This window comes from Elephantulus edwardii, unplaced genomic scaffold (genome assembly GCF_000299155.1).
Source record: "Elephantulus edwardii isolate Elephantulus edwardi_28Jun2011 unplaced genomic scaffold, EleEdw1.0 scaffold00054, whole genome shotgun sequence".
In the NCBI taxonomy this organism is placed as follows: domain Eukaryota; kingdom Metazoa; phylum Chordata; class Mammalia; order Macroscelidea; family Macroscelididae; genus Elephantulus; species Elephantulus edwardii.
Genome location: NW_006399804.1, coordinates 17,779,409 through 17,806,956, shown reverse-complemented (window position 1 = coordinate 17,806,956; position 27,548 = coordinate 17,779,409). Strand labels below are relative to the sequence as shown.

The 27,548-nt window shown below is 41.3% G+C and overlaps 1 protein-coding gene across 1 annotated transcript; it reads left to right on the top strand.

Moving 5' to 3' along the window:
• The first annotated feature begins 524 nt into the window (after positions 1 to 524).
• ZNF438 (zinc finger protein 438) lies at positions 525 to 27,548 on the top strand. The gene is made up of 3 exons (XM_006887118.1): positions 525 to 528; positions 23,286 to 25,065; positions 26,936 to 27,548. The coding sequence occupies exons 1-3, from the start codon at positions 525 to 527 to the stop codon at positions 27,546 to 27,548; spliced, it is 2,397 nt and encodes a 798-aa protein (XP_006887180.1).

Below are 27,548 nucleotides of genomic sequence, written 5' to 3'. Positions count from 1 at the left end.
TGCGAATCACACAGGAGATTGCCCATCTTTCTCTCAACAACGTGGATTTGAACCACAAGCAGGTGTGGTCTTTGGGTGAGCAGCACAACTCCCTACAGATGATGGCATCACATACTATTGTAAATTCATTGCATCAGAATGGAAGGTGAACAGGTTTTGTGCCTGACAAAACCTGGACTTAAATCCAACCCTCACTGGTTTTATGGCCTCGCCAAACTACTCAGTTTCTACATACATAGACTGGCATGTTAATATCAAGAGATAATGGAGAAGTATAGGTGAGATAATAAGGCGAGATAATTGAGGACAATTTTAGAACTTTCTGGTAGAATTTAAGAGTCTTGATGCTGCAATGGATAATACATTGGGCTAACTGAAAGGTCACAACTTTGAACTCACTGATCATTCCATGTGAGAAAGGTGAGACAGAATGAGGCCATTCTGTCGTGTCTGAAAGGGATGTTAGGAATCACAATCAACTCTACAGCAGTAGGTGGTAGATAGAGAGTGAAGGAAGAATCAACATGGGTGAGTAGATACGCAGAATGTTATGCTTCCTACAATCAATTTTGTCATGAAGAGAAGAAAGAAGATAGAGTTCTAGATTGAAGATGAGACAGAACCCAATGACTGTATATTGTTGTTGTTGTTGATTGCCTTCGAGTCGAGCATGACTCATAGCAACCCCATGAACAAAAGGCCTGAAGCCCCTCTACAACTATTGACATTTATCAAAGTTCATAGAGTTTCCAGAGGCAGGTTGATATATTGTTACTGATTTATATTTTTATGCTCACCAAAAGTAAAGGAGAAAGAAAGCCAGTAATGTTGGGAGATACTGGTTCATTCATTTGTTGTTGTTGTTGTTATGAGCCTTCGAGTTTCCTGCAACTCATAGGGAACCTATGTACAGCAGCTCTGAACCCTTCACTGTCCTGAGCCAGTCTCACTGACTCCAACACACCAACCCCCATTGCTCTAGTTACTGTATCAATCCATCTTCTTTGGGGTCTTCCTCTCCTGTTGTCCCTTCACCCTTCCAAGCATAATGTCCTTCTCCAAGGATTGGTCCCTCCCAAAGTATGGAAGACAGAGCTCTAAAACCCATACCTCCAAGAAGAAACTTGGTGTCACCCTCTCCAAGACAGACATATTTGTTTTCTTTGTGCTCACTCATTTGATGTTGTTGTTATGTACTGTCAAGTTACCTGTGACTCATAAGGACCCTATGTACAACCACCCTAAATCCTGCTCTATCCTGTGCCCATCTTATTGTCTCTGAAATGCCTACCCCCATTTCCCCAGTGACTGAATCAAACCATCTCATCCGGGTCTTCCTCTCCTGCATTGTCCCAAGTATGATGTTCCTCTCCAAGGACCTGTCCTGCCTTGCAGTATGTCCAAAGTATGTCACATGAAACTTCAGAATCCTTGCCTCCAAGCAGCAGCCTGGTCTCACCCTCTCTAGGACAAGCCTGTTTGTTCCTGGCAATCCATGGTATATTCAATACTCTTCTCCAACACTACAGCTCAAAGGCATCAATTCTTCTTCTATCATCTCTAGCCATTGTCCATCTCTCTGATAAATAGCAAGTGATTGCAAAGACCATGGCCTGTAACAGGTGCACCTTAGTCTCCAGACTGTCATCATTGCTCTTCAGTACTTTAGAGAGGTCTCTGCCAGCAGACTTTCACAACTCATTTAGTAAATAATTTATTGCATGATTTTAATGCAAAAGACCTTGATCTAGAGACTAAGATCCTAGCGGTAACCAAAATGGCCCTACTTTCTAGAGCTTACATTCTTATCAGGAAGAGATAGATAACGAATCAATATCCTTACAAATGTAATTGTTTGGAGGAAAGAACATTGTAACAGAAAGAAGACTGTAAGTGATCATATGCTGTAGAGGGTCTACAGTTAAGAGAGGGTGGTCAGAGAAGGCCTCCCAGTGAGGTCAGGAAGCTCACAAATGGTGCAGGACTGATCCCTGAGGCCCTGGGAGGGGCCTAGAATGAAGTGTGTAGTCCTGGACTATGGTTTAGGAACACTCTACTTCCTTCTGTAATGCACATATTTTTTTAATATTTTCAGGAACCTAATGTTTTTATATTTTAATATTTCAGGAATTGAGAGGTATGAGTTGTATAGTCAAAGTGATAGTGCTTCACTCTCCTTTGCTTCCCTCCCAGGCGAGATTTTCCACATTTGTATTCTGTCTTATAAACAAAGACGGGAGAATTCACAAGTAGAAAAAGGGCCGTAAGTAAGAGTCTACTTGATAGCCTCTCTTTATTCCTTGAGACCAGTGCTAAAAATCATGGTGTTGAGGTAGTGGGGTGTGCTGTGATGGGTGAAAGCTGGTGAGGAATTGAAGGGGAGATGATGTTGTTGTGGTGGTGGTGGTGGTGGTTGTTGTTGTTGTTGTTAGGTGCCTTTGAGTCAAATACAATTCACAGCAATTGTAGAACCTTATCTGAACATGATCCTGTGCTGTGCCAAGCTCATCATCTTGGACACACTTGAACCCATTGCTGCTGTCACCATGTCAGTCCTTCTCATTGAAGGTCTTCCTCTCTTTCACTGATTTTTGGCCTTTTCTAGCTTGATGTTTCTTCCCAAAGAATAGCTTCTCCTAGCAACATGGCCAAAGTATGTGAGACAAAATTTAACCATCTGTGCCTCCAAGGAGCACTCTGGCTGCGCTTTTCCCCAGACAAGTCTGTTATTTTGGCAGTCCTGTACTCTGCTCCAACATCACAACTCAAAGGCATCACTTCTTCTTCTGTCCTCCTTATTCATTGTCCAGCTCTCAGATGCATACCAAGTGATTGAAAAGACCATGGCCCAAATCAGGTGCACCTTAGTCTTCAAACTGACCTCATTGCTCATCAGTAATTTGGAGAGGTCCCTGAGTGAATTTTCCCACTATAATAGGTCTTCTGCTTTCCTGAATGTGGAAGTTGTTGTTGTTGTTGTTGTTGTTAAGTGTCATCGAGTCATAGGCAACTCATAGCGACCCTATAAATGAAAGTCCTGGACACCTGTATAACTTTCGTCCTTTCTCTAGGTTCATAGGGTTTCCAGAGGCAAGTTATACCAAGGCTTATTGTTTGTGGATCAAAGTAAGATGAATAGTTGCATGTAGTTGGCAATTTCAGTCTTTTCTCTATCATGATGCTGTTTATTGGTCCAGTGGTGAAGATTTTTGTCTTCTTGATGTTGATATACAGTCCACACTGAAGGCTATAGTCCTTAATCTGCCTCACACACTTCAGGCCCTCCTCACTTTGAGCAAAGTTATATCATCTGCATAATGTATGTTGTTGATGAGTCTTCGTTCTATTCTGATGCCATTTTATTCTTCATAGAGTCCAGCTTCTGTTAGATACCATTAAATAGTTAGTGGAATAGGTCTATAGTTTGAGACAGTGGTGTGCTGTTAATTGACTCCACGTCATAGCGACCCTATAAGTTAGAATGGTGCTGTCTTACAAGGTTTCCAAGCCTGAAGTCTTTATAGGAGCAAATGGCAGGTACTTTCTGTTACAGAGTCTTTGAGGAGGTCATTCCAGTGATCTTTGGCTGAGTAGCCAGGTGCTTGACCATTATATCAATCAAGGCTTCCTTGATTCAAGACTCAAAAACTCAAAACTCATTGCTTTCCTGTCAGAACCAATGCCTGGCTGACCCTCCAACAGGTTTCAGAGCCTGTAAATCACAAGAGAGGAGATTGCCCATCTTTCTCCTGTGCAGTAGATCCCAGCACCCGCCCTTAGAGTTGGCAGTGCAGCTCCTTGCCCACTGGGCTGTTGGAGCTACATTAAAATCTGCAGCATGGAGCAGTTGCTGCATTTTCCCAGCACCAGATAATGAGAGAGAAGAGAATAGAGCACAGATTGGGAGTCTGTCAAGTAAGCACTCTTGGAAGACTGCAGGCGAGTGAGTCAGTGATATGCTGGGAGTATAAAGTCATCAGTCATGAAACCAAGTTGTTTTTATGTGTTGGTGACTTGACTAGAACGCCTAGCAGTCATACAACCAACAGGTTGAAACCTTCCCCTCTCTTGTGCCATCCTCACAATCTCTGTCATGATCACACCTCCTGGTCTATCTCTCTGAGGATCTTCCCCAACAAGGAACCAGGAGCACATACATAAATACACATATGCACAGACATGCATACCTTGGAGGAAAAGAAAACGCCAGTGGACTGCACAATCACTCTGTCTTTTCAGAGCAAAACAGAGTGTTAACTCTTAAATATTCATGACCAGTGGATAAGAGTAAATATCCTCTTCTCCTTGGTTTGTCGTTGTCATCTAAAGGGCAGTGATATTGATAGAGCCAGGCTGAATTCAAAGGAAACACAATTCCAAGTTATCCCCACAGATTTCAGACTGATAGTTTTGCTCTTTGCACTGGCTTAGATGAGACCTTGGTTATACACACTGTACTCCAGCGTCTGAAGATGTACCCTAACTCACGCCCAGCTGATGTGGCCAGTGCCACCATCGTTACCACCACACGTCCAAGTTACTCCAGTACCTGGGGGTGATACTTCACCTTCTGTCTCTCCAGAGCTCCTTCCAAGCATCAGGGTTTTGTAGTTCGTCTGTGTTAAGGGGCAGGTGTGCCTTGTTAAATAAAGATGTCACGGAGAAGACCTACCAAGCAGAAGAGTGAGGGAATCACTATACCCTTAATCAGGAAGTCCCATCCTTTAGAAACTGCCTGGCAGTCCAGCGCTGTGCATTTGTACTCACAAATCGTGAATGATCAGATAGAAAAGCTGAGGTATAGAAAAAACTTGCAGGGGAAAAAAATGGTATAAATCACTGAGCTCAAGATGAATCAGCAGTGGAGAGGAATAAAGCAACTGAAAAGCTCTAAAGCCTTGGAACAATTATTTCACTTTTCTTTTTATTTTCTTTATTTGAGTAGAAGTTAGCAAAGTCATATTGGTTTTCATTTAATCATTCTTAACATGTTTTGTTTCATAACGTTAATTACAATTGATTAATATCATTAATCACAGTGTCTCATCAAGCCTTCATTGTAGATTTTCTTTCTCTTCACCCAACTTAGCTATTGATTAATTTTTGCTCCTTGAAAGATCTTTTGCACATTGCTCAAAAAATGCCCCTCTGATGTAAAATAAGATTACTTTGGAAATCATAATATAAAAATATCTTTGTGATTCTGATCCCTTGCTTTTTGGCTACCCTGTTACTAAAGCCTTCTGATCTTTGCTACATTAGTTTCATAATCATGGTATTTTGACCAAAGGCAGGAATGTTCCAGACTTGTGGATAGAAGTTGTTCCCTAGTATGATTGTGCCAACTGCCTGCACATTCTAACTCTGAAACTTTATCTTTTGGTTTTTCCCTCTGAAGGAAAAGGGCTTCCTCCCCAGCTGTCATCTTGTTAGACATCCCAGATCCTTTACTTTTCCTACTGTTCAAAAGGCCAGAGGTTTGACCCACCAGCTGCTCTGCAGAAAAAGAATGAGACAATCTCCCATTAAGACATAAAGCCTCAGAAACCCAGCAGAGCGTGGCCGTGAGGCACAATTAGCTCGACAGCGTCGAGTTTGAGTAGGGTTTATTTAACTGTAGATGTTTTCAAATAGATGGATCTACATTCATTTCTGATGGAGGTAAACTCTCTTGTTGCTCTCCTATTAGTTCTTGCTGTGAAACATTTGATTCACTCGCTGAACCCCTTCTACAGGAAATGTTTCTGTGCTCACCAGTCCTACTGAGAAACACCTAGTTGATCTGGCAAATGTCAGAATCACTTGGAAACACAGTGTCCACAGGCACTCCCTCTGGACGATGGCAGTACATAAAACCAAGTGATTTGCTGCTCCCACTGCTTCTGAGTTTAGTTGTCACCTCCACCATCAGTTGTCAGAGTCCAGCTCACAACCTCTCCCTCTGTGTGTATCCAACGAGAAGGTGTTTCAATGGCAGGTTTTCCCAAAGCAGCACACTTCTCAAGGTTTTATACATTTCAGATGTGTGATTCAACTGACTATTAGTAGTTCTAGTAATGTGAATAAAAGGGAGCTCCGGTGGCCTCGTGGGGAAGGAGTTGGACTATCAACTCACGCAGGCAGTTAGAATCCACCAGCTGCTGCCAGGAGAAGGATGGGCAGTCCCTTCCCATTTGATTTACAGCCTCTGAAAACTCGGTGGAGAGTCAGCTGAGTCAGTTCCAACTCAAAAGTATGTAACAAGTAATGGAAAGGAACTCAGACGACATAGTCCACAGGGAGGTTCAATCCTAATTCAAAGGCAGCACCTGCTTTGTTTGGCTTCACCAGCAGCTCTGTGGGAGACAGATGAGCACTCTCCTCCCTTGTGATTTATAGCTTCCAAAAACTCAATGAAAGGTCAGCTATGAGTCTGTTCCAAAGGGGGGGGGGTATGTAAACAACCAAAAGAACAGTGGAGTGAATAAAGCCTTTGAGAAGTTACCAGTTGTCTGATTTCATGTCCTCTGTAAGTCTTTTGAGGACTAAGGTGTGCCTGATTCAGGCATGGTCTTTTCAGTCACTTGCTATGCATCTGAGAGCTAGATAGTGAATAGGGATGACAGAAGAAGAATTGAAGCCTTTGAGTTGTAGTGCTGAAGAAGAGGACTGAATATCCCATGGACTGCCAAAAGGACAAACAGATCTGTCTTGGAGAAGGTACAGCCAGAGTGTTCCTTGGAGGCAAAGATGATAGAGCTTAATTTCTCACATACTTTGGGCACATTGCTAGAAATGGATATTCCTTCAAGAGGGACATTGTGCTTGGAAAAGTGGAGGGATAGTGAAGGGGAGGAATGGGCTGGAGTATGTCAGAGACTGTGAGGATGGCACAAGATAGGGCAGGGTTCAGATCTATTGTTCATAGGGTCACTATGAATAATTTTCTACTTGAAGGCACCTAACAACAACAAGTCTTTAGAGACCTCTGGTGGCCTAGAGGTAAGAAGTTGCACTGCCATCACAAAGGCATGCAGTTCCAATCTACCAGCTGCTCCACAGGAGAAGGATAGGCACTTCCCTTCAGTGTGATTTACTGCCTCTGAAAACCCACTAGAGAGTCAGCTCTGGGTCTGTTCCAACTCGACTGCACACAACAGCAGCAACGTAAGTCTACTTTAGGGAGCGCAGGTAGCTTCGTGGCAAGACCTTGTGCTGCCAACCCAAAGTAATGCTGTTTGACTCCACCAGCTCCTCTGTGGGAGAAAGATGGGTTCTCTCCTCCCATGTGAAGACCCATGACTTGATGGCCCATAACAGCACCTACCTAAGTTTGTGTGCTCTGTACTCCTGTTTGAGTACAGAGAGTGACTTGGCTGTTTTGTGACAATGAGATGACTAAGATCTTTGATACAAAGTATTTTTGCCAAGAAGTAAACAAACTGACTTCGATTTTCTGAGTTTAAAATAAAAGAATTTCATGGGGTTGCTCAACTCTTTTTCATCAGAAGTACTTGAAATTGCAAAAATCAATTTATCAGAGGAATACTAGTTGCTGTTAAGTCAATTCCAACTCCAGGCAACTCTATGTGTGTCAGAGTAGAACTGTTTTCAGTAACAAATATTTCAAAAGTAAATTGCCAGACATTGGATTCTTCTTCTAGCATCTTTAATCATTGTCCAACCCTAAGACACATAAGATGCAACTGAATAGACCATGGCTTGTATCAGGAGCACCTTAGACTTTAAACTGACATCCTTACTGTATGGCACTTTGGAGAGATCCTTGGGATGAGAGCTGAGTTTCTTAATGCAACACACCTTTTGAGTTTTTTACTAGCTGCCATGGGCGGTGATAAAAGATCCAAGTAAAATGAAATCGTTGATGACATTAGTCTTTTCTCATTTATTTTACAATTACTTGTTGGTGCAATGGTGAGTGTTTTTGTCTCCTTGATCTAAAGATGTGATCCATATTGACATATTTTATCTTTTCCAGTAAAGACTATCATTAATAAAGACTAATAAAAATTCAAAATCTCAAACTCATTGCCATCAAGTTAGAACCAGCTCCTAGCTGACACTCCAGCAGGTTTTCAGAGGCTGTAAACTGGACAAGAGGAAATTGCCCAGCTTTCTCCCATATAGCCACTGGTGGATTTGAACCAGCCAGCTTTGGGTTAAGAGAGCAACTTCCCACAACTATGCCACCAGAGCTCCCCTAAGGACTATACAGCAGGAACTTCATTGAAACTGAGGAATAAAATATATTTTAAATTAGAAAACTTTTTGTTAATGTTCATTTGAGACATGAGTTAAAAACTTAAAACTCAAGGCAGTCAAATTGGAATCGGCTCACCTTCTGGGAGGCCTCCAGAGGCTGTCTTCCTGCAGGAGACTGCCCATCATTCTCTCTCAGAGAAGCTGCTGGATTCGAACTGCCGGAGAGGTGCTACACTTGAGTTAACAGGGTAACTCCTTAAGAACTCTCCCACCAGAACTTACTAGTTATATGAGGCCCAAAAAAAAAGAAGTTACTTGAATATAGCAGACCTTATTGTGTTGAAGTGATTTTCTTCTCTGTTAATATGGTAGATAAATTTGTTCTTAAATTCTTCCACAAAGAATGCCTGTTTCGTCTTGCTTGACGATATATTTACATTTTGTACGTACTGGAGATTATGAACTAGAGTTCCTCCTTTGATACCTCAAATCATGCTCATATATGCAGTGTGACTGAAATATACTTCTTAATAATGTCCTTGGTGAAATACTGAAATCTGTAAGAAGAGTTCTTTCAAAATCCTAGCTACCCTGTCCCTACCCACTGTGAGAGCTCGTATATTTTTCCTACTAAAGTGAGAAATTTGCTGTTCTTCCCCCGTGCTCCACTGATCTGGCCCACGTCTATGTCCCATCTGGGCTTTACCCTCCCTGCCAGCACCCCAGCATTCAGGATGATCTATTAGGGTAATAGCTTTCTCTCTGGTGTTATTTAAGAACAATTGACATCACCACTCTATATAAACACAAGCTGAGAGAAGTGCCCCCATCAAACAGTCCTTTAAAATGTACAAATATTAACTGGTCTTCATATTTGATCAAGAATGAGAAAGCCAAAGGGACAGATCAGATCTTAGGGACCCGTGGGTCAATAATGGAGGAACCTGAGATAAGGCACGCAAGGTCAAAAAACATAGCTTTATCAAGAGCATTATTCACATTCTCCTTCCCTTTCATTTGCTTTCTTAAAAAGGGAGTACTAATTCAAGGAGTTTAAAGTATTTCCATATGATTAATATTAGATATATGTCCTTGTTTTCTCCACTAAAAATAAATGTTAGAAACATAATTTTTTCGGCAAGGTAATAGTAAAATTCTAACATCAAACTAGAATAGAAGCTTCATAGGTTTTGGTTGTGTCTTGTTCAGTGTGTGGGGGCTGGTGACTGGGAGGTAAGGGAGGGGTGTGTGTGTGATGAGATTTAACCCTAAGTATGACCTTTGTTGTTGTTGTAGTTGTTATTATTAGGCCATTGAGTCAAGTACAACTCATAGCAATCCTATGAACAAGAGATCTGAATTCTGTCCTATCCTGTGCCATCTTCATACTTCCTGACACATAACCGCTTATTGCAGCAGTCACCATGTCAGTCCACCTGGTTGAGGGTCTTCCTCTTCTTGGCTGACTCTCCACCCTTCCAACCACCATGTTCCTCCTGAAGGAAGGAATAACCCCTCCTAGCAACATGTCCAAAGTATATGAGGCAAAGCGTCATCATTCTTGCCTCCAAAGAGCACTCCAGCTGCACCCTCTCCAAGACATACTTGTTCATTCTTTTGGCTATCCATGGATGTTCAGTGCTCTTCTCCAACACCACAACTCACAGGCATCAATTCTTCTGCTGTCATCCTTATTCATTGTCCAGCTCTCAGATGCATAGCAAATGATTGGAATAACCATGGTCTGAATCAGGCACACCTTAGTCCTCAAACTGACATCATTATTCCTTAATAATTTGGAGAGGTCTCTAACTGCAGATTTTCCTAGTGCTATACGTCTCCTGAATTCCTGACTAAGGGTGTTAATTATGGATCCAAGTAAGAAAAAGTTGCTGACAGTTTCAGTCTCCTCTCCATCCATCATGATGTTTCCTATTGGTCCAGTGGTAAGAATCTTGATTTTCTTGACATTGAGATGCAATCCATACTGAAGGCTACATTTCTTGGACTTCTGCAACAAGTGCTTCAAGTCCTTCTCACATTCTGACCTTTGTAAGTAGATATTATTATTCCCATGATATAGATAATAACTTTTCGGCTGAGGCAGCTTAAGTGACTTAGTCTTGTTGCTGTTGTATATGCTGTTAAGTCAGAACCATCTCATATCCACTGCTCCAGCGGGTTTTCAGAGGCAATTCTATTATATCGGAGGAAATTGTTGTCTTTCTCCTGAGAAGCAGCTGGTGGCTTTGAACCAGGTGCTTTTGATTTGGCAGCACAGCTCCTTACCCACTTGACCACCAAAGCTCCCATAAATAGCTTGATAGAGACAAGAATTGAAACCATGTCTTTCCAAATTCCCAAATTCATGGTCAATTAGAAACAGTGAAGATTACCATAACAAGTGCATTAACTTATAGTCAGCAGGGATGGTGGGAGGAGCTCTGGGAGTCTAGAAACCAGGTTTTTGTGTTTCAGTACTTTTACTGTGTTTTTGTTATTAGTTTTTGTGTTGTCAGCTCCAGTTTATGGAGACCCTAATGTGTATCAGAATGAAACATTGCCCAGGCCTGTGAATCTTTGGGATATTTGAGTCCATTGATGTAGCTTTGGTGGCATCTCTTTTTTCACCTACCTCTACTGTACCAACACAGACTACCTTTTCTAGCAATGAATAAGGTTGACAGAAGAATTGATGCCTCTGAGCTGTGGTGTTGGAAAGAGTACTGAATATCCCATGCCCAGAAGAACAAGCAAATATATCTTGGAGAAAGTACAGCCAGAGTGATCCTTGGAGGCAAAGATGATAACACTTCATCTCACACACTTTGGGCATGTTGCTAGGAGAGAATATTCCTTAGAGAGGGACATCATGCTTGGAAAGCTGAAAGGTTGGGAGGGGGAAGATGAAGAATCTCAACAAGGTGAAATGACACAGTGACTGCTCCAGCGGGCTCTAGTGTGTCAGAAAGTGTGAGGATGATACAGGATAGGACAGGGTTCAGATACGTTGTTCATAGGGTTACTATGGATTGTACTCGACTTGACAGCACCTAAGAACAATAACGACACCTTTAAAATAGGTAAGTTAAATTCTTCTTAGCCTTACTTCTAAGGAGCATTCTAGCTGTATTTCTTCCAAGACTAATTCATTCTGGCAACCCGCAGTCTATTCAGTATTCTTTGCCAAGAACACAATTTTGCACTTCTTCCTGTCCTCCTTTCTTTTAGAAGAAGTCCAGTGTACTTCTCAAAACCGAGCCCAAACATCCTCACTGTCATCCAGCTGATTCTGACTCATAGCAGCCCTCTGTCAAGTTTCCAAGACTGCAAATCTTATTTTTAAAAAAACAAAACAAAACACAGGAGAGACTGCCCTTCTTTCTCCCAGGAACTGCTGGTGGATTTGAGCCACCAGAGCTGAGCAGCCTTGTACCACCCGTGAAATGCTTACCTGCAAAGTGGAGATAACAGCATTTCCTAACTCAAGTTACTACGGGGATTAAGTGAGATAAATTCATGTGAAAATATTTTGCACAGGACCTGACACATAAAATACTACTTATGATTGGAATGATGCTTAAGAAGCAGTATTGTTAAGTGCTACGAAATGAGACTCAGGTGTTCAGAAGTTGAGAATTCCCTTTCCTGTTATGTTATGGGATGCATACCCTGTTTGGCAAGACAGCTCCGAGAGATCTGTGATGAGCTTGAAGATGCCAGAGTGTCACTGTCGTTGTTAGGGGAAGGTTGAGGAAGAGGAGGATGGGAACAGAGCTCAGCATGTGTGAAAAGGAAATGGACACGGCTCAGGGTGCAGCCTTCCCAAATCAGGAATATGCTTGTTTGCTTTGTGTCTCTAACTTCCTGAATTGTGGGTCAGAAATGGGACTCTAGTAGGTCTTAGGTGCTGCAGGCATATAGACTAGAAGTGATATTTGGCATTCTGAGCCCTTACAAACAAAAGAAAGCTTGTGCCTGTAGCCAGTATGTTTTACAGTGCATGCTACAGCCCACACCCATTAAATTTTTGTTGACTCTGACGTAGCTGCAGACCCCGGACAGTGCCTTGGGGAGAGCAGGAGGCAATGGCTAAATGTGTTTATAGGTTCTTCAACAGAATTAAGTCAAGCTCCCTTGTGTTATGAGGTATTTCTTTTATCCTAGACTTCTCCAGGGTTTTTAACCTTATTTGTTTTAGCCAGAGGCCATCCTGGGAAACAGTTTGAAGCCTAACTGGAATTTCTTACTTGAAAAACCAAGTGGGAGGGAGAAAGGGATGCCAAAAAAAAAAAGAAAAAAATTGAAATGGTGGGGGGATCGGTTTCATAGAATGAAAATTTAAACACCACCTAAAACTTTTGGCTCTTCAATACCTGAGACTTGGCAACACTTGTTTGTGACTCTGGATCCAGGGAGTTTGTTACAGGAACAGGGACACTCCTGTCTTTTTCTGGTTACTCCCAACATAGGCCTTTAGCAGTAGACCTTTGGGCTCCAAACAGATAGAATCAGGAACCTTTGTCTGGACACATGGAAGGCACACGTAAAAGCACCTTTGTTCAGAACATTAAATCAGCCTTAAATTCTACCTGTAGAAATCAAGAAGTTCCTTGTCCTTATCTTTTAATACTGTCTGTGTTATGAAGCTACCTGATGGGATTGGCTTTGACATTGACTAGTGCCATTCAGCCCTTATTCTTCCCTTTTAGGCCTTTAACTGCAAAAGTTGCCTTTGGAGCCTTGGGAGGTGATGATAGAGGGAGAATAGGGACACTGCACAGTCCTCAAATATCCAGAAACCTAATTGGGTTTGCCTTTGAGCTGTGGTGGTGGTGAAGAGCAGTGAACATCCCATGGATGGCCGAAAGAGCAAATATGTCTCTGGGAAAGTGCAGCCAGGTACTTATATGTTGTTAGGAGGAGCTATTCCTTGAAGAGGGACATGATGCTCAGAAAGGCTGAGAGTCTGTGAAGGAGAGGAAGACCCTCAACCAGGGGGACTGATGCAGTGACTGCTGTGATGGGCCAGAGCATGTCAGAAAGCGTGCGGATGGCACAGGGTAGGACAGTTCAGAGCTGTTGTTTACAGAGCCACTGTGGGTCGCACACACACTAACAACAACTGGGTTTGCTAGGAGCTCTGATGACCTAGTGGGAAGGAGTTGTGCTGCCAACCCAAAGGCAGATGATTTAAATCCACCAGCTGCTTCATGGGGAAAAGATGGGCAAACTCCTCCTGTGAGATTTCCTGCCTCTGAAAACCCTCTGGAGGATCAGCTGTGAGTCAGTTTTGACCCCATGGCACTTAACGAAGTGGCAAATTCATCTTTACAAATTAATCTGTAATTTCAAATGACATTTTCTATGAACAGGTTTTCCAAGTATTCTTTAATGTTAGATGCTTCAAGATTTGACAAGCTATTTCTCCCGCAAATTTTTTTTTCCTTTCTTTCTTTTTTTTTTTTTTTTTTGTTTCTCAAAACTCAGAGACAGTGGGGATTAATCGTGGCTACTTTTTCTGTAATGCTTCCCCCTTTTGAGCTGAGAATGGAAGTAAGGAATACTAATGCTTCAAATTGCATTGGGATGGATCTGGGGTATGTGAACAATGGTATGTTACTTGCCTTCCACAAATCTTACTTCTTTCTAATTTGTGGAAAAGGAAGGATAATAGTTATTTGCAGAGTATAAGTGAAAGCTCAACTTACGAGGCCTAGAGTAAATTCTAGACCCTAAACAGGACTCAGTATCTCTAACCAGACCAAAATACCATGGCCACCATGTCAGTCGTAATGTTCAGAGACCCCATAGAACCAATTAGAGCTGATCCAAAGGGCTTCCAAAACAGTAAATCTTTACAGAAACAAACTGCCATTTCTTTCTCCTATGTAGTGGCTGGTGGGTTTGAACCACTGACCTATGGGTTAGCCTCTGAACACTTTAACCATTGTTCCACCAGGACACCTTCAACATCTTTTCACCCCACTTTCATCCACAGTTATTTTCCACCTGCTGCAAATGGTTCCTTTAAAAATAGTTATTCTTACTATGTTTAACATATTTTAATAACCCACATTTAAAATCCTAATATTATTTTAAGAATTCTCATTGGATAATTGTGTAAAAAATTCATTTTACTGAGTGAGCCTTTTTATGTTTTCAGTTAATAAATGTCCATTTTTAGTACTGGCAAGTCCTGTGAGTCTCTTTAATCGTGTTATGGGCAATTTTGCAGGATTTCCAGAAATTACAAATGTCAATGGAAATTTCTACATGTCATTATTTAGTGCACAAGTCTGTAAGATCTGTAATTTAGTAGTGACAAGTGACAGTTTCTCAGCTCACACCATCTGTGTCAGGCTTTGTAAATGTGTAGTGGAGTAAACCACTGTTGTGCCTACATTGCTAAGAAAAGCCTCCTATAATCATGTCGTTTTAGCATTCAAGGTTTTAAAAAACTTAATGGCATTTTTTCGGCTTCTCTAAAGACTCCTATTGCTCAAACTACTTAACAACTATACTTATTCTAGCATAACTGACCTTTATTGCAAAATTGCCTTGTTTAATCCTAAAGAGCCAGATTTTGGTGGAATAATTCTCAGGACGCCTGTTGTCCTTGGGAAGTAATGAGCTCTAATTCTTCTTAGTGTTTAACTTAGAGGGTGGTTGTGCATTGCCTCTTAGATTACTTATGATATTGGCAACTCTTTAATTCAGGAGACTAGATAGATACAAGAAAACGTGAGACATTCACATCGTGTGAACCTAGACACAGTCATATATGCAGAGATACACACTTATCCATCCCAGAAACGCCGGGAATACTTCCTTTGAAAAATAGATTCAAACAGAAAACATTCTCCTCTTCATTCATTGATTAGATAATAATTGAGCACCTACTGTGCACCAGGTACAGAGTATTCCTCTGGAAACAAGCACCTGTCCCATTCCTGGCCTCTTAATTTCTCTCCCAATCAATGGTTACCACTCATATTTTTTTTGTTTCCTTTCAAACATAGTATTTGCTTATATAAAATATATTTACATACTGTCCCTAGCTCTAAGAGAGATGCAAATCAAAACAACTATGAGATACCATCTCACACCAGTAAGAATAGAAAAAATTAACAGAACAGCACGCAACAAATGCTGGCAAGGTTGTGGAGAAACTGGAACCCTTATTCACTGTTGGTGGAAGTGTAAAATGGTACAACCACTGTGGAAGGCAGTGAGTGTGGCGCTTTCTCAAAAAGTGCAAATATACCATTTGACCCAGCAATTCCACTACTGGGAATATACCCCAAAGAGACCATAACTGCCACCCAAGCAGATATATGCACACCCATGTTTATCGCGGCTTTGTTCACAATAGCAAAGAGTTGGAAACAACCTAACTGCCCATCAACAAACGAATGGCTAGAGAAGCTGTGGTATATTCACACAATGGAATACTATGCTGCATTTAAAAACAAGGAACTCATGAAATATTATTCAACATAGGTGACCCTGGAGGACATTATGCTGAGTGAAATATCTCAGTCACTAAAGGACAAATACTGCATAGTGCCCCTGTTGTAAAACAGGACTGACCTCAGGGTTAGGGGGAGACTGAGAAAGATGGGTTTAGTAATGTATACTGCATTGAAACACATGAGGGAGAGAACTGTTTAAAAAGGATATGTGATTAGGTATTTTTGTCATGACTGGAGTCCAGAATGAAGGCTGCTTAGTTGAGTGGACTTGGGAGGAGGGATTGTATAACAAGGAAAGAATTTTTCTTTTACTTTTCAAAGAGAAGAGCAAATTGGGGGAGGGAGTAGTGGGCAGAGAAAAGTGCAAAAAATGAATGAATGGAAATCCAAAGTCTCTAAATTCTCATTAAAATTAATAATAATAAAAACAATAAAACTAAAAAAATCACACAAAAATATATATTTACATATTTATCTCTTCCCCCTTTTTTTAATCCATGTGATTCATCTTGAAGAATAGTACAGAGTAGTCAAATTCATTTTTTCATGATTTGTTTATTGCTGTATAGTATTCCATTGTATGGCTGGATGATCCTTTTATTAGTTCCCTATGGCTCAACATTTACATTATTTCTTCTTCTTCCTCCTTTTTTCTTCCTCTTTCTCTCCTCTATCACCTTGTACTCCTCCTTCCTCTTCCCTTTCTCTACTCTTCCTCTTCCTTCTGTTTTATCCCCTTTCTTCTGCCTAGTATGTCCTCTGAATATCGATTTCATTCTGTTATTTCAGCCTCAGTGACTCTTGGAAATGAGATTTAGCCCTCCTGTCTTAGAGACCTTCACTCATCTTGTGTGTTTCCTGAGAGTTCTAAGCTAAAGATGCTCAACAAGGCCTTGTCTTTCCACATCCCAGATTCTATGTGTTTAATGATCAAGGACCAGCTGATACAACTTGTCCAGAGTCCAGTTCTTTAAACAGTGGAGCACTTTTAGAAAATTGGCTTAGATTACGTCATTTTGAAGTCTTGTCATTTTTTCAGGCTGCCTGGTCACTAACTCTGATCAGTGTTTTCCTTGATGGGACAGTTTGTTCTTGAAAGACCTTCCTTTGCCTCTTGATGGCCATAGGCTTTCTTTTCTGTTGAACATCATTGTTCTTCCTGGGTGATTTGATTTCCACTGTAATGTAGAACATTTTTAAAATCAAGGAGAGAACATTAACTTTCAAATGCATTGTAACTAATTCACTCCTTTTTTGGTACAGCTCTGTAAAGTCTCTCTGCTTTAATTTTTTTTTTTTTAAACCTTCATTGTCTGCTCTGCTGGAGAAGGAGGAGAAATCTTCTCCTTTACCAGTCAGATCTGATTAACAATAAAATAAAAAAATTACTTCACACCTATTCAATCTGTATGCTAAGTAAATCACCAAGTTGTGGCAAGAAATCTGGAGGACAAACACTTGGCCAACTGGTTGGAAGAGATTAATATTTGTTCCCATTCCAAAGAAAGGTGACCTGAAAGAGTGTGGAAATTATCAAGCAATATCATTAAATCATGAGATTTTATAAAAAATAATTATTGTATGGAGATCTGAGGGGGAAAAATCTGTGTATAATAAAAGACATTTAACTTACAAAAAAAAATGTTAAAAAAACCACACAAAAGCCTTCATTGTCAGAGGCTTACTTTCTTATACTTGATCATCATACATAGGCAGCTTCTTCTCTAACGTGTCCTCTGAGACTGTACATGACCTTGATCACTGGTAGTTGCTTCAGCTGCACCTTCTGTTCTTTATTATTTCTGCTCAGCTTCAAGTTGGCATTACCATTTTTTCCATTTCCAGTTGTTTTTCAACTCTTCACTGACATAGGTCCCTACCCCTAATTCTTCCCTCCATTCATGTCTAGTTTCTTTAAAACAGTCTTTATTATTATTATTATTATTATTATTATTATTATTATTATTATCATCATCACTATTATTTCTTCAGGTAAATATCTCAGCAAAATAATTTCCTGTTCTCTTTTATTATTTCTCCAGATAATTTGCCACTTGGCCTTCAAGTCTCCTTTTTACTTAATAATAATGTTCCAATGATATTTCTTCTATATCATTTTTGTAATTTTCAAAATTGATAAATGTTTAATTTCTCTTTTTAATTGTGCTTTCCCTCCTCCCATTTTCATGAAGATTTCCTGTATCCCATCTTTATTTAAACCAAGGAGATTCCCAAGAAGTCAGATGGGGAGAAGCCCTTGTAAGAACTCTGGCTTTGGTTTGAGATGCAAAACCATTGGGTAGTTAACAAGCAAACAAGGGAGGTGATATGTCCTCTGCTGTGCTGTATTATTGGTAGCTTTGGTGGCCTAGTGGGTAAGGAGTTGCACTGTCAACCCAAGGGTGGGTGGTTGAAATCTACCAGCTACTTTGTGGGGAGAAAGAAGGGATTTGCATCTTGTATAATGTACAGCCTCTGAGGACCAATGAGAGGACCAGCAATGAGTTGTTCTTGGCTCAGTGGTGTAAAACATTATTTCAGGAGGGCTTATGACCGATAACATTGATGACAAAATACCCTTTCTTTATATTGCTCCAGATATTTTCTGCTCACTCACTTAGTATGAACTAGATATAAATGAGAAGAGTTTCCTCTTCTCTCCCTTACTTGTTACCAATCAGTTTAGCTGCCAAGACCATTGTTATTGTTAATGTAATTTTTTAAGTAAACTTTGTCTCTCAGTAGCCAAGAGCCATCAAAATTTTAAAGCTTTCCATAAAAGCAATCTTGATTATGAAATTTGGAAGACAGCTACCTGGCCAACTGGCTGGAAGAGATCCATACTTGTTCTCATTTCCAAGAAAGGTGACCCAACAGAATGTGGAATACCATGAATATTATATGCAAGCAAAAATATTGCTTAAGATCATCTAAAAAGACTAGAACAATGCATTACTAGGGAAGTTCAAGCAGGATTAAGAAGAGGCTGTGACACCAGGGATATGTCAGATGGATCTTGACAGAATGCAGAAAATACCAGAAGGATATCTATTTGCATTTTATTAACTGTGCAAAGGCAAATGCATTTGACTGTGTGGATTATACAGACTATGGCTAACACTGAAAAGAGTGAGAATCCCATAATATTTTATCATGCTCATATGAAACCTGTATCTAAACCAAGAAGCTGTTATCCCAACAGGGCAAGGGAATACTACTTGGTTTAAAATCAGAAAGGGTATACATCAGGGCTGTATCCTTTCTCCATACCTATTTGATCTGTTTGCTGAGAAAAATCATTCAAGAAACTGGACTGTCTGAAGAAAGATGTAGCATCAGAATTGAAGGAAGACTCATCAACAACCTTTGTTATACATATAACACAGCCTTGCTTGCTGAAAATGAGGAAAACTTGAAGCACTTGTTGCAAAAGATAAAAGACTATAGCCTTTAAAATTTTTAATTATATCTCATCATCAAGAAGACAAAAGTCCTCATCCCTGGGCTGATAGGCAACATCATGATAGATAGATAGAGAAAAGACTGAAATTGCCAATTACTTCATCTAACGTGGATCCACAGTAAACACCCTGGGCACCAGCCGTCAAGAAATCAAAAGACATATTCTGTTGGAAAAAGTCTTCTGTCAGGGAACTCTCCAAAGTACTGAGAAACAGTGGTGTCAATTTGAAGACTAAGGTACTGCTGATTCAGACCATTGTCTTTTTGATTACTTGCTGAGAGCCTGAGAGCTGGAAAATAAATAAGGATGACAAAAGAAAAAGAAATGCTTTTGAGTTGTAATGTTGGAGAAGAGTACTAAAAACCCCATGGACTGCCAAAAGACTAAACAGATACTTCTTGGAGAAGGTGCAGCCAGAGTGCTTCTTAGAAGCAAAGACGGCAAAGCTTCATCTCACATACTTTGGGTATGTTACTAGAAGAAGTTTTTCCTTGGAAAGGAACATCATGCTAGGAAAGGTCAGTGAAAGAGAAGATGACCCTCAGTGAGATGGATTGACACAGTGATTACAGCAATGGGTTCGAGTACATCAGAGATGATGAGATGAGGCAGGAAAGGACCAAGTTCAGATACGTTCACAGGGTCACCATGAGTTGGACTGGATTTGATGGCACATAACAGCAACAACTTACTTCAGTCCTGCTTCCAAAAGAAATGAGAAGATGAGGCATAAAAAATAGCATTTTAAGTGAAAACTCAAGCTCATTACTATTGAGTAGAAACTGACTCATAACTGACCTTCCAGCAGGTTTTGGAAGCTATAAATCCCAATAGAATTAAAAAGATGAAAATTACAGTGGAAGAAGCCAATGTAGCAGAGTTACCTAGTTGACAGGTGTGAAATGAAAGACCAATAAACTTACCCATGAGCTTTATAGTAACAGACCTAAAAAGGAAATTTACTAGTTGCCTGATTATTCTGATCTGATTTCTATAATTCACCTCACCTTTTTTCCTTCTTCCACTACACTACTTATGCTACCATCTGAAATCTGTTGCAATATTATTATTTTTTTTCTCCATCACATATGGATTATTACTTTCTAAGTTGGTCAAGATGTGTTTCAGCCTCCTGCCTACAATGCTACATTTTTGTTTGAGTTGCAAGTTTTGTTCTTGCTGAAAGAATTTATTTCTTATCAAAACTCTGTTAAGTCACTTCCTGCAAGAATGGCAGGCATGGTTAATTCTAAATTTAAAAACAAAGCCAGTTTCACGACTTAAATGTATTTAGGTAAATTTAAAAGAATCCTTTTTTAAAATTAAAAAAAAAAAATTTAAAACAAAAACCATTTCTTAGTTATGTAAAAAGAGCAAGGGCCACATCGGGACAGTTATCTTTGACCTTTACCAACTTCACAAAGGGGAATTGTCCCTATAAACAGCATCAGTAGCACAAAACCAAATCCCATAAGGTCAGACATGTCCTCCGCACTTCCATACCTCTTTCTGCTCATCTCAACAAAAGGTTATAATTCAGATTAATACATAATTTAATTTTTAAAAAAGCTCCCAAAATGTGCACACAGGCACCTCAGCCTCAAGCCTTGGGGCTTTAGGCCAGTGTTCCCAAGTTTTCAGTACTGCCAATATTGGCTTCCCACCCTTTAATAGTCCAAAAAAGTTCTCAATCCTGCCAGTATTGGTTTTCCCCTTGCCCCCAAGGTCCCATCTCACCTTAGGTCTCCAGTTCAGCTGTGTGTTACTGTTGTAAGTGGTGCTGCTTTAGGTGTAGCTAGAGCAAGAAGGGTGTCCTGTCTTCTCTTGCTTCTTCTTCAGTGGTACCAGAAGATACTGTGTCTAGTGGCTGACTTGCTCAGTTCAATGGTGAGGCTAGCCAGTACCCTAGCAGATTGTTGAGTCTAGCCAATCCTCTTGTGGGATAGTAGATAGCCAGTCCTCTTGGGGGTAGGCTAACAGAGCCCATCTACATAGCGAAGTCAAACAATGGCTAGGAAAAGTCACACTGAAACGTAAGCTCCATATTTTCTCAGAACTACTTATAGCATAAATTGTACCCTTCATCTTTGTGTTCCTAATATTCCCTAAACAAATTCATTACTTACAACAACAAAAACTGAATACAGACAGTTTTATCAAAAATGGGGTGGCAAAAACATTCAGAGGTAAAAGTTGGCCCAAACTGAAACTATTTCAGAATCTTCATTTGCCCCTTTGTTTTGCATACATTGCTACAGGGTGAAAATAGGTTTAATTTTAAGACTCAAAGTGTTATGTGATAGTGGTGATAATAATCTTGCTCATTTCATAATATTTAAAAATGTATACTCCAAAACACTTATGGCCCCACAGGTTTCAGGAAAGTTTATGGATGTGAGATAATTTGGTAAGTGTAATTGAAGTGAAGTTTGATACAACGAGGTACTTGGAAATTAGAGAACAAGGGTCCTGGTATCACAATAGTTAAGTGCTCTGTTGCTAACCAAAAGGTTGGCGGTTCAAACTCACCTAGAAGCTTTGTAGGAGAAAGAACTGGGGATCTGGTCTGGTAAAGACTGCTGCCAAGAAATTACTAGGGAGCAGTTGCACTCTGCCATGTAGGGTCACTAAAGGTCAGATTTACCTGGATAGCACCCAACAACAACAGAAACTTCTCTGCTGCCATTTATGAAACTTAAAGGAATACATCCAATCTCTATCAACAGATCCAGTGTATCAAAATTTCATTTTGCTGTGAAAGCATTAACTGGTCCTCATTCATGCTCATACATCGAGGGAATACGAAGTGTTGCACAGTCAGATAGAATTGTTCCTATCATGATCTAACAGGAGTATTTCGTATGGTGTGTGGATTTTTCTTTTAATGTTTTCTTTTCATTTATACCTATCACTTGATATCTTTTTGTTTTCTTTAACATTCTTTACAAAGGTGTCACATCAGCTTTTTTTTTTTCATACTGGCGATTTAATTGCAAAAGCACACATAAACTGTGTGGAAGGTGTGAGGAGACATTCACAAGTCACATGGGAAAGCAGCAACAACGCGAACATTCAGTGTGGAATTTGTCCACTGTGCAAAACAGATTGCATTGCCAGTGGTGTCTCCTGAAATTGAGTGAAAAATGAGTTTGATACAAGAAACATTTGTTTCATGCCAGAGATGCTGTGGGAAATATTAGATGGATCAGGTGTGGGCTGTGGGCTCACAAAGCTTAGGTTTAGTAGGAAAAGCAAGACGTGTATATAAAACAGATTATATACACATTATACAGATGATATAAAGCAGAACCTGTCAGACAGCACAATCAGAGGAGAGACCTTACAGTTCAGAACATCAGGAAAGGGCGTGGGTTTTCCCTGGGTCTGTAAAGATGAGGAGGATTGGATATGTGGAGAGATTGGACTGGTGCAGTGAATACCAGAATGGAAATGATGGAATCTCAGCTTTGAGGAAGTCACAGGAGAGATGCACATAAATAGATAAGCTAATGTTGTAATAGATACTCTGGAGTCCTTGGGTAGGCAAATGCTTAAAGCAGCCAGCTACTCATCAGAAGGTTGGCTGTTTGAATACATCCACAGGCATCTCAAGAACAAGCTTGTCCTTGTGATTCCAAAAGAAAAATCCTCTGTCCCCGCTGACATAGATGGCATCAAGAGTCAGAATCAATTTGACGGGAATGGTTTTTATTTTTTTTTTTTTTTCGTTTTCTCACAGAGGAAAATAATAATAAATCTTTGGAATAGATGGGACCTTTTAGCTGAGTCTTGAAGGGCACAGGAAGGCTAAGGGAAGTCAGGAAATGCTTTTAACCCATTGTCATTGAGCTCTTTCCCACTGAGAGCAACTCAAGGACAGAACAGAACTGCCCCCGTAGGGTGTCTAAAGCTGTTACTGTTACAGAAACAGACTGCCGTATTTCTCTCCCTTGGAGCAAATGATGGATTCCAACCACCAACACTTCAGTTAGAAGCCAAGTGCTTTGCCATTATGCCACCAGGGATCCTTAGGAGATAGCTTTAGGCAGAGTAAGTGTTAAGGTGCTTATTTGGGACTCTCAGGCAACAGGACTATCTGCATGGTCCCAACACCAAGTGACTGTTGCACTATCTTGTCTTTGCAGGTGAATCAGATTATTCCTCTGGAAAAACACAGAGTGGAAAAGGGCTGCAGAGTAAGAGTCAGTTTAGGACCATTGCACCAAAAATTGCACCTAAAGTCCCAGCTTCCAAGGTGCTGCCATGTCAATCCCCGTCACTCTCCAATCACCTCAGTCTGAGACCCTCCATCAGCTCCAAGCCCTTGGTGATGTCTCCCCAGAACTACACCGTGATGCAAGTTGCTGGCCATGAGGGGACATTTTCTCTTGTCACTTTTCCACATGTTGCCTCTGTGCAACCAAACCAGAAAACCATGGTGTCCCTCCCTGAAAACCTGAAACTGCCCATTCCTCGGTACCAACCCCCAAAGAGTAGCAAAGCGTCGAAAAAGAAGGCCAGCTCCTGCTCCTCCAAGAGTAACTGTAGTAAAACCCCTCTCCAGATCCAAATATGTATGCAGGGGTCCCCTCTCCCAGCCAGCCATCCTGACCTCCCCCACAAAACCCTGTCGTCCAGGCAAGTGCTGTCACGAGATGAAGCCCTGGTCACCATCCACACAGATGGAGGTGGCCTCAGAGACAGGCGAGCTCCTTCAGTACCCAACAGTGGGGATGTGAACACGCTGGCAGCCCCACAGGCATCTTCGTTGCAACAGGCCCACACAAAGGATGCAGGAACAACAACCTTAGCCAGCAAGACAACCCTTGATAAACCACCCACTGTTCAGCTTGCAAAAACCATAGCTAGCCTGTCGCAGCCAGTTTTGGGCAATGCCATTCAGCCGATCTCTTCAGTTCCTGACGGGAAGTTGTCCGCCTTACCCCACTCAAGAATGAAGACAACAGAGACTTACAAAATCGAGTCACATGCTCACACTGAAGGATTATCTGTACCTGCGACTGGAGTGGACTGTGATAAGATGCGCTCCAGTGTCCACAACTCCAGCCCAGCCACCAAAGTGGCCCACATGCTGCCTGCTCCTCAGGGGACCAGGCTGGGTCCCAGTGACTGTACCTTCTGTCCCTTCCCCAAGCTTGAGCTCAACCACAAACCAAAACTTAACAGCGGGGCTGGCAGGAGGAGAGCTAGGAAACAGAAGTTACCAGATAACATCACAACCTTTCAGGGGAAGAGGGGGAAATGCAGCATTAGTAGTAAGAGTAGAGATGGGAAGGGAGGAGGAGAAAGTAATCCACAGGAATCCAAAAACAATAAACCTCTGAAGAAGTACCGTAGCATCATGCCCAAGCCTGTACTGCTGGGCCCAGTCTGGACTTCCCTGGCTTCTCCCACAGCCATGCCACCCTCACAGACCTCCTGCGGCCTAGGACTGGACCCCCTAGTGAATCATCTGTATCTACTCACAACTAAAAGTGTGGGCTGCAAGGAGAATGAAGGTCCTTCCACTAAGCCTGGCTTTGCCTTCCAGAATGGGTGCTCCAGCCTAAAGAAGCCTTGGCACCGCTGTCAGGTGTGTAACCACCACTTCCAGTTCAAGCAGCACCTTCGGGACCACATGGACACACACACCAACCGGCGGCCTTACAGCTGCCGCATGTGCCGCAAGACCTACATGCGCCCGGGCAGTCTGAGTGCCCACGTGAAGCTGCACCATGCAGAGACCCGCCCCAGGAGGCTGGTGTGCTGTCAGTTTTGTGCAAAAGTCTTTGGCCACATGAGGGTCTATTTGGGCCATCTTAAAGAAGTGCACAGGGTCCTGATCAGCACTGAGCCCTGCCCCAGCAGCAGGAGACTGGAGAACAGAGACAGGAGCATGAGGGGGCCTGAGGGATCTGGGGCGAGGTGAGTGCTGATGGCATCTGTTTTGATTGGGAGGGATTCTAAAATTTCATATACTTTGTGGCCATCTGGTTGGTAAAACCAGCTCCCTGATTAAAATTTCATAAAGTAGCTTATTTCACACCCCTTCCCTGCAACCCCAACACCAGATTCCCCTCCACTCCCCCACCGCTGTCCCAGTGCTGTGAAGGGTGACCTCAGTCATCTGTGAGTTCTCATCAGTCATAGATTTGTAATTACTTTAACTTCCATAAGCCGGGACGTTAATATCAATTTGAGGTATATTGGCGAAAATAAAGGGGTTCTCAATTAACTCATTGTCATCAAATAATAACTGACTCATAGCTGTCCCTCCATTGGGTTTCTAAGGCTAAATATTGCACAGGAAGAGACTGCCTGTCTTCCTCCTGTGCAGCTGCTGGTAGATTTGAACTACCAGAGAGGTACTGCTTTGGGATTAGCAGCATAATTCCCTACAGACTATGCCACCAGAAAGAAGCTAATAAAGCAGCAGGAGATTCATTTATTTCTGAAATGGAAGTTACAACTTATTAGATACAGTTCTTTGTAATCTTTTTTTACAAGTAAGCTCACCCAAAATCCAAAGATTTTTTTTTCTCAATATCAATACTTGCCCCAGAAACAGCCCATGGTGGCCCTTTGGTGGGGACTCAGGGTGGGTCTGCCGTGTTGGTCGTTCTAAAGGTGGCCATACCTGACCCTGGCCTTTACCCCATTCTTCTCAGCAAGACTTGCAGGTTTGCATTATAAATAAATAGGCTAGCTCTTAAAAGCCTCATAGTTGGGACTAGAGCAGGATGTGACAGGGGACACACCCCATTGTGGCTGAGAGATGTGTGATTCTAAGTGTCCACTGGACTTTCATGGACATTATCCTCAGCATTTTATTGGAATTCCCCATTTTGCTGAAATCACTAGAACATCTTCCCACCCCTTACATTTTCTGTCCCTCATCATTCATAAAGATACATTTTGAAACAGGAACTATACTTTCATCTAAATGTTTACTTATTTTTTCATGCATATTAAAAAGAATAGTCTTATTCTATTTTATTCTTATTTTTTTCAACAGTTTTTGCGTTTCTGTCACCTTTCAGACACTGAAATTTGCCTAATTAACAAACTCCCTCATAAAATATCCAAACCCCATAATCTCTAGTTATCTTTTTTGTTGTTGTTGTTGTTAGATTTCCCTTTTTAAGAATAATGCCCAATGTGCATCAGTGCTCAGGTCTATAGGGACGGTGGAGACAGTTTCACCTACTGAAGCCCAGTGTGTCCCAGCCATGCTGGACTTGGTACCACCTAACTCTTAAATATCAATTACACCGATTTCTGACAAATACAGAATAATAAAGTAACCTAGGACAGAGGACTTAAGGGAAGCACACTTTTATAAAATGAATGCCAGGAGCTTGAGAAGTGTGTGGCCTCAGGCAGGAGTGACTGGTGGTTTTCAAGGCAGCCTTTGTCCTTTTTTGGAGTCCCTGATGGTTAACATGTTCAGCTACTTACCTAAATATTAGAGGTTTAAATCCATCCAGAGACACTGAAAAGAAAGGTAATGCTGATCTACTCTTGAAAAATCAACCATTGAAAACCCTGTAGAGCACAGCTCTCTCTGACATGTATGAGGTCACCTGAGTTGGCCTCTGCTTGATGGCAACCAGTTTGTTTATTGGGATTTTTGTTTGCTTTTGTTTTGTTACTGTGCTTCTCACCAGCAGATATGTTTTAGATCTATGAGGGTAAGAGCTAAAAAAAAAAACAAAAACAAAAACAAAAAAAAAAACCTTTAAGTGTGTTTTCCCATGAAATCTAACAAACACTCCTTTCTTCCTTTATTTTTCAGGGAAAATAAACCAAGCCTGGAAGAAGATGTCTTTCTGAATCAGGTGGACTCAGGCAAACTACAAATCAAATGTGGCCACTGTCAGACCACGACTCAGTCTTTTGCAGAAATAAAGTTTCACTTACTGTATGTTCATGGAGAGGAGATTCAAGACCAACTGCAGGGAGGGATTTTACCTGGAAGTCAAGTTCAGGAAGAACTGGTTAAACATGCTGCTCCATACTGGAAACAACATCCTGAGAAAAGAAAGCTAGTGAAGCATTGCTGCTCTGAAGAGGGACTGCATGCATTTCCTAAATTGAAAAAGCAACTCTACTTTCATCAACAGAACAACATGCAAATACAAATAAAAACTGAAGGAACTCAACCAGAAACAAGTGAGCCAGGGGAAGACACCCAAGGCCCTAAGAATCCCACTTCTGACACCATTCTTTTCTGCTCCCATTCAGGCTTTAACTGCCTGCTCTGTGCACAGACCCTGGGAAGGAGAGAAGAACTTCTCCTGCATTGGGAACGCCAGCATAACTGTGAAGATCCTTCCAGACTGTGGACTATTTTAAATTCATTCTGTAAGCAGGGAGTGATTGATTTTTCCAGTAAGACTGAAAACTGA